The sequence below is a fragment of the Mastigoproctus giganteus genome, chromosome 12 (genome assembly GCF_048544385.1).
Source record: "Mastigoproctus giganteus isolate SK-2022 chromosome 12, ASM4854438v1, whole genome shotgun sequence".
Classification (NCBI taxonomy): domain Eukaryota; kingdom Metazoa; phylum Arthropoda; class Arachnida; order Uropygi; family Thelyphonidae; genus Mastigoproctus; species Mastigoproctus giganteus.
The window spans coordinates 64,957,433-64,970,714 of record NC_143586.1 but is presented as its reverse complement, the minus strand read 5'-3'; the positions used below and the strand labels follow the sequence as shown (position 1 = coordinate 64,970,714).

The following is a 13,282-nucleotide window of genomic DNA, read 5'->3' as shown; positions in this document are numbered from 1 at the left end:
CCCTTCCCTTAAGAATTCTTCATGTGTGATTGTAGATGTGAAATACCTATTCAGTTTGTCAGCAACCTGAGCAGGGTCATCAGCAGTTAACCCATTGCCATCAAGTGTCCCAATGTGATTCTACCCTTCCTTCTACTGTTAATATAACTATATATAGTCTTTTCTGCTGTTCTTTGCATTCTTTGCCATAACCATCTCATAATCTTCCTTAGCTTGCCTAACCTCCTTTGTGACTTGATTGCAGACTAATTTATATATACCATAGGCTTCTGTATCACCTGATAACGTATATGCATCCCACACATTTTTCTTCTCTGCCAAGAGTCTCAGCAGTTCATCTGACATCCATTTAGGTCTAAACCTTGAACTATTTCTTAGTTGGCATTAAAAGCTTATTACCGTCTTGATTACTTCCCTGAATAATTTCCCATTTAAAATTTGCTTTTAGTAACATCATCAGTTGGTCCATAGAATTTTAAAAAAAAAAAACATGTGCCACTGTAGTCAGCCTTAAAAAAAAGCAAAAGCTTTTCCCTTTACCTTTGACGGTAGTTATGTTTTTAATTAAATTCCACATTAGTACACTGTGATCGCTGCCACTCAGTGGTTCTTTTACCTGTAGTTTCTTAATGAATGAAGAATTGCTGCTGATAGCCAAATTAAGAGTATTGCTTTCTCTTGTTGCCTGTGTAACATGTTGCTGTAGAAAAGTCATCCAGTAAATCTATAAAAATCTTGCTAGTGTTGAGAGTAACCAACCTAATAATTCCAATCAACGTCTGGAAAGTTTTTAAAATCCTCAATTATAAGACAATGAGTTACTACTCCATTGTATTTCTGTGTGTAGTTGTTTAGCATATGCTCATTTTTGTTTCCCCAGTGCTTATATCACACTAGACTGACTCAACATTGCACTGTTCATCCATGTTGATTGGATGCACTGCCTTAGATTTAATATGCTTTTTTAACTAAAAGCATATGGAGGGGATATGCTTTTTTAACTAAAAGCATATCCCCTCCACCCAACCTGTCTGTTCGTCCTGTATACATTGTACTCCCCATATTCAAATTCAGCATTGCTTTGTGTGAGTGACAATGTTTCTGCTATCCCTACAGTGTCTGCATTTGATGACTTAATCAGTACTTCAGATTCATCAAATTTATCTACAGCATTCCTAGCATTAGTGTACGTGAAGTAAATGTGCACATGTTCTTATTCTTAGTTACCCTAACATGGATCAAGTAAATATGTGGTCTATGATGACCCACAGCAGGGCTTGAAATCCCTGATACCTTGCTTTCCAGGCTGCTGCATGTTCCAATAGAATCAGTGTGAGAATCATTTTCACCTCTGTCTGCAGCTCTAGTTAATCTATTAGCTTTGGAGACCAAACATGGATTTCACCACTTCGTGCTTCCAATAATCAAAGGGGTAGTATTGCACTGGTTGATAAATCAACCACCACCTAGTATTGCCTGGAAACAGGGGGGCAGTCCTCTCTGTTATGTGGATGCTATACCTCAATCCTTATCACTCAAGTTCAATTAAAACCTAGTATACTGAGGTGACCACTCAAGTGTGACTTGAGTGGTCACCTCAGTATACTAGGTTTTGTATTTCAGGACTTGCACATTGGAGTTATACCCAGAGTTACTAACAGCCCCACCATTGTGAAAGTGCAAGCAAAGGATTTTGTTGTTGCAGAATGACCAGACTTCATTTAATTCCCTGCATTTGACTCAATTGTTATCTGAATATTAGTTTCTTCACTGTTTTAGACTCTTCCCAGGTAGCAAGCCCAGCTTGCTACCTGGGAAGAGTCTAAAACAATGAGAATGTGTGCAACAGCCTCAAAGACCAAATCTAATAATAAGTTTGAAAACCATTTTGTTAGGCACATTTTTATTCAGCAGTGTTCTTTGCAAATGTATTTTGAGCATGCATCACAATTTTTGGATTTTCTAGTCCCTATTTCTAAACCATATTGAACATGAATTTTTATTGGAATTTAATTCTCAATGATGATATATTGTACACTGTTTTAAATCTACACTCCTCTTTGACTAATAGAAATAAGCAGCAACATCTGAAAACTAGCCTCACTGAGTTTTTCTTTTACTTCATTTTCCTAACACATCTAATCTCAGAGAGAGAGAGAGAGAGAGAGAGAGAGAGAGAGAGGATGATGAACTGGTATTAGTTCATTGCAAAACTGATGAATAGATGTAAGCAGTTTTGTTCATAAGTTTTGATATATAGTTCTGAGAAAGCAGAAAACCCAAAATATACAAATAGTTCTAAGATGTCAATAAAAATATGTTGAAGTTTTTAATTTCCAAATGCACTTTACCATGTGGGTGTCATATGTACAGTAAATGAAATCTGTTTTTATGATTAAAAAAAATAATAAATAAATATATATTTATTTATTATTTTTTTAAAAATATAATACCAACAGGATAAATTTGAGAATATAGAATATAAGTATTAGGGGATGAACTAGGGCTTACAATACCGGGATACTGGTCATTTTTTTCCGATATTTGAATACCGGTATTGATACAAAAATACAGATTTTTCGGTAATAATTTTAAAAAAATAGTTTAATCTAATCACATAAAGGTTATAAAATCACCTTTATGTGATTATGACGTCCTTATCTCTACTAGCAAATGTTCGATAAATCATCAATAGGACACCATGCAACATTGCAACCTGCCCACAATTCTCGGACAACTTAGTGTCTGACCATGTTGTAACTCCCAAGTCCCATTGCTCCACTACTGACTTTAGTTCAACTCCACCAAGTGTATAAGTTATTTTGGGGGTTGCTGTTCCCCAGGTGTAAGACCTTGCATTTTGCTGAATTAAAGCATATAGCTGCCACTTGTCTGACCATCCCGGAAGTCTACCTAGGTCACTCTGAAGAAGCTCTGTTTGGCGGCAATCATTAACTACTCTACTGATCTTTACATCGTCTGCAAGTTTAGACCTCACACCCTATATCCCTTCACAGATGTCATTTAAGATAATCAAAAACAACAGTGGTCCCATCAATACTGGTCCCACTTCTTACATTAACCCAATCTGAGAAATAACCATTTATCACAACCCCTGCCTGTGCCCTCAAGCCATTGTGCTATCCATCTAAGGATTTTCCCTATGATTCCACCATGCTCCAACTTATAAAGTAACCACTCATGTGGGACTGAGTCAAATGCTTTGTGATATCTAAATAAAAAATGTCGGAATTATTCTCTAAATCCAGCTCACGAGTGACCTGTCAAAATGGCTAACCAGATTTGTTAAACATTAGCATTAGATTCCCTTCACAAAACCATGCTGTGTATCCTACAGATTTCCATCTAAATGATCCTGAATTCCAACCTTGATCATTGCCTCCATGATTTTCCCTACTACTGAAGTTAGACTGGCCGGTCAGTAATTTCCCGTTACACTCCTAGAACCGCCTTTTATGTTCCAATTTACACCAATCCGACGGAATCTCTCCTGTCCAGCGATGCTCTCATAACTAGCCTTAATGATTCAATGTACTCACTTCTTGCCACCTCCTTTAAGATTATAGGGTATATACCATCAGCCATAGGAGCCTTACTCGCCTGTTGTCACGAAAGTTTTCTCATTAAATCGACATGTGAAATTTCAACATCATTAATTACATTTTTTTCAACTTCACTCCCATAATTTCTCATTGACGTGAAGGGTTTTTCTTTTGTAAATATTGATGCAAAGTAGCTGTCTAGTTCATCTGCAACATCAGTTGGGATAACTAATACTATCCCACACAATTACATATGCATCCGATTTGATTTGTCCTTCTCTTCTTTGCATTTATATATGAAGAATTCCTTAACTGCACTCTTTGCTCTCTTTATTTCTTATCACCACTCTTTGCTCTCTCTCCCAGGCTCAGTAAAGGTACTATAAGGAAAATTATACTTCACTGAATAAAACTTCTTTCTCCTTCAGAAAATGATGAACATAATTCAACCATAGAATACCAACATGGAACAGAACATCAACGTCTGCAAATTCTTTCCAAAATAAGAAATTGCCTGACTCCAATGAGATTTTAAAAGATGAACTTTAGTTGGAAATTAATGAAATACTTTCAACTATTTTTGCTAAAAAAGTTCAAAGCCTAGAAAATATGGACTGAGATAGTCTACAATTATCTCAGTACAATAGTACCAGAATAGAATCTGAAAGGGCGTTTTCTGCCGCTAATCAAATACTGTATGTACCAAAATTGGATCCATTTTAAACGATCATACTATTGATTGCTTATGTTTCTTAAGAGCTCACTTTATTTGGACAGGTATTGTGGATGCTTAAACATAACTAAACTTTGCAGTAACAGTATGTATTTTTTTTTGTTTTTAGAATAACTTATTTTTAATGATTTTTTTTTTTTTTTCAGAATATTTATTATTGCAATAAATGTTTATTTAAAACTTGAATTCAAGTAATTACATTACTTGTCTTTTCCTTACTTTATTAATTGTCATCAAAATTTATTGAGAAAAACGTTTGTTTTTGGAATACCAGTATTAAGATTTTGACCGGTATTGTAAGCCCTAGGGTGAACACTATATACCCTTTATTTCTATTCCTCATATCCTTCTACATAACCCCACACACACATATATATGAAACTGACATAGCAAAATAGGGAAAATTTTGAATAAAGAAAAATTGAGATACAACAAATAAATACTTTTAAGTGGGTTCAGTACTAATTGTTTGTTGTGTAGAAAATTAAGATTTTATAAATGTCATTGATGTTGAATTATTAATAAATTTTGTATTTTTAAGTCAGATACATTATTTAGTATTATAATGTGGCAAAATTAAATTATAATTCATTATTAATGTATCAGATTAAAATGATTGTTATAAAAATGTTATTGCCGAAGAATGAATAATCTTTGTTTTTGCACTACTTATATACAGTAAACTCCTGTTATAGTGCTTTGTAGGGGATGCCCAGAAGAGACCTATAAGCTGGAAAGCTTTAATCCCTCCCCACCAAAAGTTGGGGGTTATGTTTTTTATATTTCATCAAATATAAAAAATGCAAAACCCCCCACAGTATTTTGATAAATACTACTGGTTTTTCAGTTTATTTTTTGTGCTGTTTATGAAACAATGGTTTATACTTAAGTTGAAACATGCACACTTAATGTACTATACAGGATTTTCTTTTCCTTCCCCCCTTCAACCATTTTTCCATTCTATTGAAAAGAATGAATTTTAAAAGGATCTGATGCATATGACTAAACTAAGCATATCTTGAGCAGAGCATGATAAAAATGTGTATTTACATAATAATGCTGTCATTAATGAAATTTAATGATACTATGTTGAGCAGACACAATTTGTTGATTACTGTACAAGCAAGGAAAGAAGACTGACAGTGTTGAATTTTAATAAAAAAATAATACATAAAAGCTGAGGAGAACATGTGAATCTAATAAATGACTAGATACCAAGTCTTTCTACATTCAAAACTTGAAGTTAAATATGAAATAAAAACATATCAACCTCACTAGAAACAATTTCTATGAAGTAAATAAACTGAACCATGAATGACTCCTACAGTTTAGTCTGTATTATTCCAGAAATCAAGAGGAAGGAGGGTTATATCCAGGTGTATTCCTTATTGGCACCTTTAAAAAAAACATAAGCAGGTGGACTAAAAATTTAAAAAAAAACGCAAGGTGCCTTTGTATGACTAAACCATTAGCCAGAATAAAAGAGCTTTACAAGTGGCAGAGTGCTATAAACTGAAATCTTTTATAATAAGAGTTTCACTATATATATGTACATGGGCACCAGCAGCATGGTGCAAGTGCTTTGGATTTTGAAGTAATACACAATTTTTAATATTTTCAATTAATTTATTGAAACAAGATATTGCATGATGTTTTCGAAAATTTGAACAAAAAATTGATTTCCATGCACCACCTTGCAAAATATCCTGCAGGTGCCCATGTACGTATATATATATATAAAATTAACATTTCCTTTATTAATAGTGGAAAATTATATAAGGATTATTGATAACTCCTAGAATTAATTAACATAAGTTATTTTCTATTTTAGGTCAAATATGGGATAGAGCAACGAGGCTTCAAGACAAAATGAAAACTAACTTAATTATGGCTAAAGATCGACTTGACTTTTTAGGTAGGTTGTGTTTGCCAAAAAATATGAATGGGTGGTTTATTGATTTATACTTAGAATGAAAAGGGTTTTTTTTTTTTTTTTTTGTTTTGCATCATTTGCTTAATACTAGTACTAATGCAATTTCTAATCACTCAAAAAGTGGCTTCAAAATAAATTATAAGAGAGAACCTGCTATGTGTGATATACACACTCTGTGATCACTCCCATTCTTAACAGACTGTGCTACATAGCCTACAGTAGGTGACAGTAGTTAGTATTAGTAACGGCCGCATGGTGCAAGAAAGCCTATGGCTTATGCTGCACCAGCCAAAAAAAAAAAAAAAAAAAAAAAAATCCGAACAAAACAATGATAAAAACAAAAAAAAAAATAACTAAATAATAATTAATAAATAAAAAAAAATAAAAAATAAATAAAAAGGAAATTAAACCTATCATCCTATGCGCTTCCCTTACCCGAAAGTACTATCCAGATGACCTTTGAATTTCCCCAAACTGTCGGCCTCTACCACCCATGAAGGCAACTTATTCCAGTAATTTATAACTCGCTGGCTAAAATAAAACTTCCTGCAGTCCAATCTAAACATTTCCCCCCGTAACTTGAATTTATGTCCCCTAGTTCTAGCATCATTTATAATCTTGAAAATTTTGTCCTCATTCATTTTACTGATGCCTCTCAGAGCCTTAAACACCTCAATCAAATCTCCTCTAAGGTGTCTAGTTTCCAAACTCTGCAACCCACATATTCGAAGTCTTTCTTCATAAGGACGCCCTTTTGCCGATCTCACCAGACGAGTTACCCTTCTTTGCACCCTTTCAAGAAGCTCGATGTCTTTCTTTAGGTGCGGTCTACATACTTGAACACAGTATTCCAAGTGTGGTCTAACATAAGCCTTATATAATGGGATTATCACGTCCCTATCTCTGCTTGCAAAATTTCGATAGATCATCGTTCGATAGTTGCTTAATATGGGTTTTGCTGGCAAGAACTATGACCCCTGGTGCGTATGGACAGACGTTTTACTGGTAGCTCTTAGGAGACCATCTGCACCCTGCCATGTTGTATTTTTTCCCAGACAGAAACTGGATCTTCCAAGATGATAATGCAATGTGTCATTGGGCCTACACTGTGCACAAGTGGTTTGAGGAACACAGTGAAGATATTGCCTACCTTGATTGGCATGCAAATTTGCCTGACTTCAATCCGATTAAACACCTCTAGGATGTTTTGGAATGGGAAGCGAGATGTCTGGACCAATTATCTATTCCAACATCTTCAGATATCTATTGAAGTCAATGTCTAGGAAAATAACTGTTATCCTTGCAAAAACAGTGGCTCAACACCGTATTAGGTAGGTGGTCAGAATTCATTGATCAGTGAGTGTATAATGTGATATAACAATACAGAGAATTATACAAATATAGCAGAGTTGTAAAAACCATAGTAGGAAGTTAAATTCAAACTGATATTTACATAGCCGGACCAAGGTATTTCCATCCCCCAGGCAGAAAGATTTTTCGGTGCCCTTTTACTAAAGATAGATAGATACTATATATATATATATATATTTCTTGCCTCATTGTTCTTCTGTTTTTAGTGCCCTGGGCAAAGGGCCCTAATAGCCTTTGCCTTAATCCGGCACTAAATATTTAGTAAAAAGCAAAAATTATACCTGTTTGTCACTAATTAATATTAATTGATGTAAGTTTAGTTGGAATAAATTAGACATTTTCGTGTAATTAAACTTACAAATAATATAGAACTGAAATTAAAAAAAACTTAAAAAAAAAAAACACTAGGTTTCACTTTATAAATTTAGTGCATCCTGAATTAGTCTAAAGTGATTAGTTTGCTATATATTTTAATTTGAAGTACAATTAATAGAGATGAATTAAATTTCATCACCGATTTTGTGCATTAGTTCATTTATAATTTGAAGGGGTGTTTTTGAAGTGCAATTCACTCAAAAAGTAATAGTGTTGAGAGAGTGGGTATAATATGGTTGTTCAAAATGAGTTGATTAAATGTGAATGATACTAATTAAACAATGCAATCTCTTTAAGTGAATTTTATTGTGTAAAAAGTATTACAAAACAGGTATAATTAAAGTAGTTCAGAATATTTGGGAAATGGAGCTTACTAGCTGTTCAGATGGATCTCCTTGACACTATACACTTCTTGTGCTCCTGCAGCTTCTGTAAGCATTCCTGGAAGGCTTCTTTTTGAATTGCTAATAATTCCTGCTTTAAATTGAGAAATAAAACAATCACAGGAAGCTAAATTCAGTGAGCATAGTAGAGGAGGGATCACAATGGAGTGCTTCATAAAAAAAAAAAAAATTCTTGAATGGAAAGCCATGAGTTTGCAGGGATATTTTCATGATGCAAGTGACAGTTCCTAAGCCTCTTTATTAGCTGTTCTCTCCAAACAGTGTCACGCATATGCCACAAAATTATTTTATAGTATTACTGTTTCACTGTTTGACCACACAGGACAAATTTATAATGTACAACATCCTGTGAGTCAAAAAAAAATGGTGGTGCCTCCGTAGCCTGGTGGGCAGGAGGAGCAGTGCATAGCACACGCTTCTTGATTAGACTGGGGTTCGAGCCCGTGACCACCAAATACGGAGGATGTGGAAAGGTCAGGGAATGACCACCGCATATCTCTGGAGCAATATGGCCTTAGTTGCTAATGCTCCTAAAAACCAAACAACAAACAAACCAACAATAAAAAAAAAATCGGTAACACAGTCTTCACATTTGATTGAGATTATTTTGCATTTTCTGGGCCTTGGAGAAAGCTTGGTCTTCTCTAAGAGGACCTGGGCCTTTGTTTCTGGATCATAGCCACATCATAGTGGCTATGATGTGGGCCTTTGTTCTGGATCATTGACGGACATCACCATCGAGACAGCACCGTTTCAAGGCCTTTTTGGCCTCTTTTGGTGTGTGGATGGGGTGGGCAGGTACCCAAGTGTTGCAATGGTGAGAAACCAGTCACGCTTCGCCAATGGAGAAGACTATTTTAGCAACAGTCTTCTCCATTGGTGAAGCGTTACGTATCATATTCGAGGTAGTGCAATACCATGGCAACTCGTTGTGAAGTTATTCACAATATGAGATATAATTAAAATGATACTAATTCATCTACCTTGATAGATGATCATTTTATACCTACATGTATAAAAATTATGCAATTTGCACTAACCCATATGTCAGTAAACTCCTTTGTTTAGGCAAAAATATCCTTTAGTCTAAATCAGTGAACACCATCAAGCATCTCTCATATTGTGGAGTTATACTTCATGACTGGGTTGTCACTATTGCAACACCAGGATACCTGCCCATGCCGAAGAGAGGCCAAAAGCCTTGAAACGGTGCTCCTGGGTGGCGGAATTTATTTATTTGTTATTTATTCTCAGAGCTGGGTGGCTCAGAGAATAAATAACAATATTCTTCTCCATTTGTAAAACTATTTTTAATTTGAATAAATAAAATAATTTGAAACTGTCTCTCAAATGAGAGTAAACAATCCATAGCAATAGAATGATTGATTGTTTCTAAGATGTTTATTAAGTAAATATACTATTAAGCATAATCAAAAGAATTGATTAAAACTTTCCATGTTTTAGCATGGGCTATCTGTTGACAACTCTTCCACTACAGCAGCAGTTATTTTTTCCATCTGTGGTTGCTGTACTGGTCTTTCCCTCCCACCACCATTTCACATGTCCCTCTTCAACTTTGTAATCATGTTTCCCAGGCACAGGATGTCACTGGGACTTCATCAAAGATGCTTTTGATGCTTGTATTGCTGATGCTGCATTGCTAATATTCTCATGGTGCAGCTTCGTGAATAGAGCATAGTTTAGTAAGAGGTGAGTACTCTTGTAAAGTCAGGAGCAGTACTCTTTGCATTTTGACATAAACTATGCTTGTGGCTACTCAATTTTATTTCCATATATGACCACAGTTGCATCATTTCATCCCTAATGGTGAACATTTTAATTAATGTTTTTTGTTACACCCTCTCTTCTGCTATGGGGATTAAACAGAAACATAACTGTAAACTCGTGTATGATTATTACAGAGTTTATGGAAACCTTCCAATTTTATCAAACAATTCCCAATTTATAAAACAATGTGTAGAAAATATTACGAAGTACAGCCAAGAAAACTTACTTTTGGTGTAGTAAAAAAAAAAAAATCTATATCTTACTAGGTAAATATTGATGTAGTTTGGGCAGTCCACCAGTGGGTTGTTTCATCTATAGGATTAAATGCAGAGTCACCTACAGGTGAGTCACTCTGTTGGGAGCAATTATTGAACAAGACACCATAATTTGGTAACAAGATATTCAAATATTTACCTTCTGCACTTCATACTTAAAACAGCAACTTATTTTGAAGGGGAGTGTTAGGAAATTACCTATTTGAACAGCAGGAAGTAGTTTAAATACCTAGAAAAAAAGTGGTGAACCACTGGCAGATTATCCTGCCTCTAGGCCTACATGTCTGCTAATATACTGGTGGATCAGCAGGTTGTTGGCTGTGGCATTGAACATGTTGAGACTGATGACTGTTTATAAATCTCTTTTTAGAAGTAAACTCCTGACATGTTGATGATATTCCACTGAAGTATTCTGTAAGAGCCCTGTAGCCTAGTGTTATAATATTGAACGTTGTCACGTTAATTTATAGTACTTTGCATTCATTATAATAATGAACTCTAAATATTCTTGATAATTGACAGAAATCAGCTTGTAGGTGCACATTTGAAATGCAGTTGGTGGTGAACAATTAATAAAAAATATATTTGTGGAATAAGGCATTATGACACTTAAAAATAACTGTGTTATATTTTTTATTATATTTCTTTATTTAATAAATTTTGCTAAAATTCTAGCATTCAGATTTATTTATTTTTTATTTTTATATTGAAGATCATTTTGTGAATATAAATTCATTCATTGCTCTTTCTTTATAGTTGGATTTTAATTCATGAAAGATCCTCACTACTAAATACTTTCTCTTTCATGTCTCTGAATGGTGCTGCATAATTAAATTTGTTTTTAGGTTGATTGCAAATGTGATATCCTTTTTAACAAAGGATCCAAGAGTGATGGTATGGAAATTTATCAACAGAATTCTCTATGGTTGATTACTCATAATAATGCTGTTCCAGATCTGATAATTTCAGTACAGTAACCTAAATTTATAGTTGGATTCTGGTAGTCTGCATCTTGTCATTTAGGAGAGTGGAACAGATAATGCACTGTCATATTTACTAAATATAGATTAGTTTTGTCATTCTTCATTTATGGGAATTTTTTTTTTTTTTTTTTCTCTTCCAGAATGCATGGTAAAAATAAAACATCTGGGAGATGATATGTCCCTAAAGAAAGGTGGGGATGGTAATTCTGGAGGAGCAGGAGAAAACAAAGTTATTACAAATGTAGAAACTGTAGAGAGCAGTACATCAAGGCGACGCACATGGCAAAGACCAGCTCCTCTGAAATTGAACAGTTGTGTTCAGCTTGAACCAGGTTGGTGCAAGGACCCCAGTCCTACATCTCCTACTGTTCCAGAAGGTAAATGTATTTTCTCTATGGAGAGAGGAAAGAAAATGTTAATATTGTATGCATTTTATTATAGCAGTGCTGCTTATTTATTTTCTCTAAATTCTGTTACTGGCAGCCAACTAAACTTTCCATAGATGTAGAAGTATTTTTTAAGTATGGTATTCTCTGTGTAATCATCATTGTGACCTAAACATTTATGCCATCATAAGCAGGAGGAAAACAGGAGACTTTTTTTTTTTTTGCCACAACAGGCAGAAAACAAGTTTTTTGCAAATAGCAGGAGAATGCAGCAGGTTTTCAGAGAAAGTGGGAGGTTTTTTTTTTTTTTTTTTTTTTTTTTTTAACTCCACGCTGCACTAGAAATTTAATTTCCCTGACAATGTACATTTTATATTAAAATACAGCCATAGGATTGTTTACTAGTACAGCATGCCTTAAAACTGTATGACTAATCATACTACTTTAAGTTCATTTTCTGTCTGTGGATTTCTGCTTGGTTTTATGTGTTTCAGATTGCAGTAAATAGATTTGTAACTGCTTCAAGAAAGGTACTGTTGCAGACTTTACCATCTTCAGGAACACAAAGTCAGAGTTTGTTTATAGCATTGCTATTATGAGGACTTGTTAAAATGGCAAGAATGACTTTGGATATATGGTTATTTCAAGCTTCTGTGTGTGTGCACTTGTCAGTTCCCCAACGAAGGACCATAGTACATAAATTCTTTCTTCTCTCATAATAGTACAGTATCTGGTAGATTCTCATACTGAAACTGACAAAACTGATGCTACAAAACATATATGGCTTAATTCTCAAAAAATATCAAATTTGAAAATGACGCACTGCCAGTTCGTAAAATGTATCATTCCTTGGCATTTATAAGAATGTCGTTTTTCAGTGGGAATTTGTGCACCATGTAGTTACATAAAGTATTACCCACTGAACAAAAGAACACAATCTTCTGTTTTAGAATCCCCATGACCTCTGCAGAAGCAGTGCCTATGACCAAGTCAGAATCATCCTTCTAGTTTAGTTTACTGTAGTGATAAACTTCCAAAGTGGAAGATTCAAAACTGTTGGTATAACAAATTTTCACATATTCTTCAACATATCTAGGAGTAAAAACCTCAGTACAAAGTTGTGAGATATTTGGATTGAAGAGCTATGTTTGGATTTTCAAACATTGTAATACATTTAATACATTACATTAGCATACACTTAAAAGAAACAAGCAGATATTTCACATATCTGGCTTGGATTGCTTTATCCAAGCCAGAGGAGAGGAACATGAACATCCTCTCCACACAAGTGATGATAACAGGCCTTAGAGTGTCATTTAGTTTGACCTGTTTAGGATTGCTTTCACCAGAGTTTGATTCACTGCCAATTGATGAAATTTGTGCTATCTCAGCACTTATGAGAACATCATTTTCCACTGGGAACTTGTACATGAGAGAGAGAGACTTACAGACTTTTATTGCACCACCTTCA

At 34.5% G+C, this 13,282-nt stretch overlaps 1 protein-coding gene across 1 annotated transcript in view; it reads left to right on the top strand.

Annotated features, from left to right (window-relative positions):
- Positions 1 to 13,282, top strand: part of spas (spastin) — a 280,837-nt gene that overhangs the window by 132,526 nt on the left and 135,029 nt on the right. Inside the window, exons 3-4 of the mRNA XM_090386532.1 lie at positions 6,128 to 6,211; positions 11,566 to 11,802. Coding sequence (XP_090242658.1) covers positions 6,128 to 6,211; positions 11,566 to 11,802 — 321 coding nt within the window. The remainder of the gene's footprint in view (positions 1 to 6,127; positions 6,212 to 11,565; positions 11,803 to 13,282) is intronic.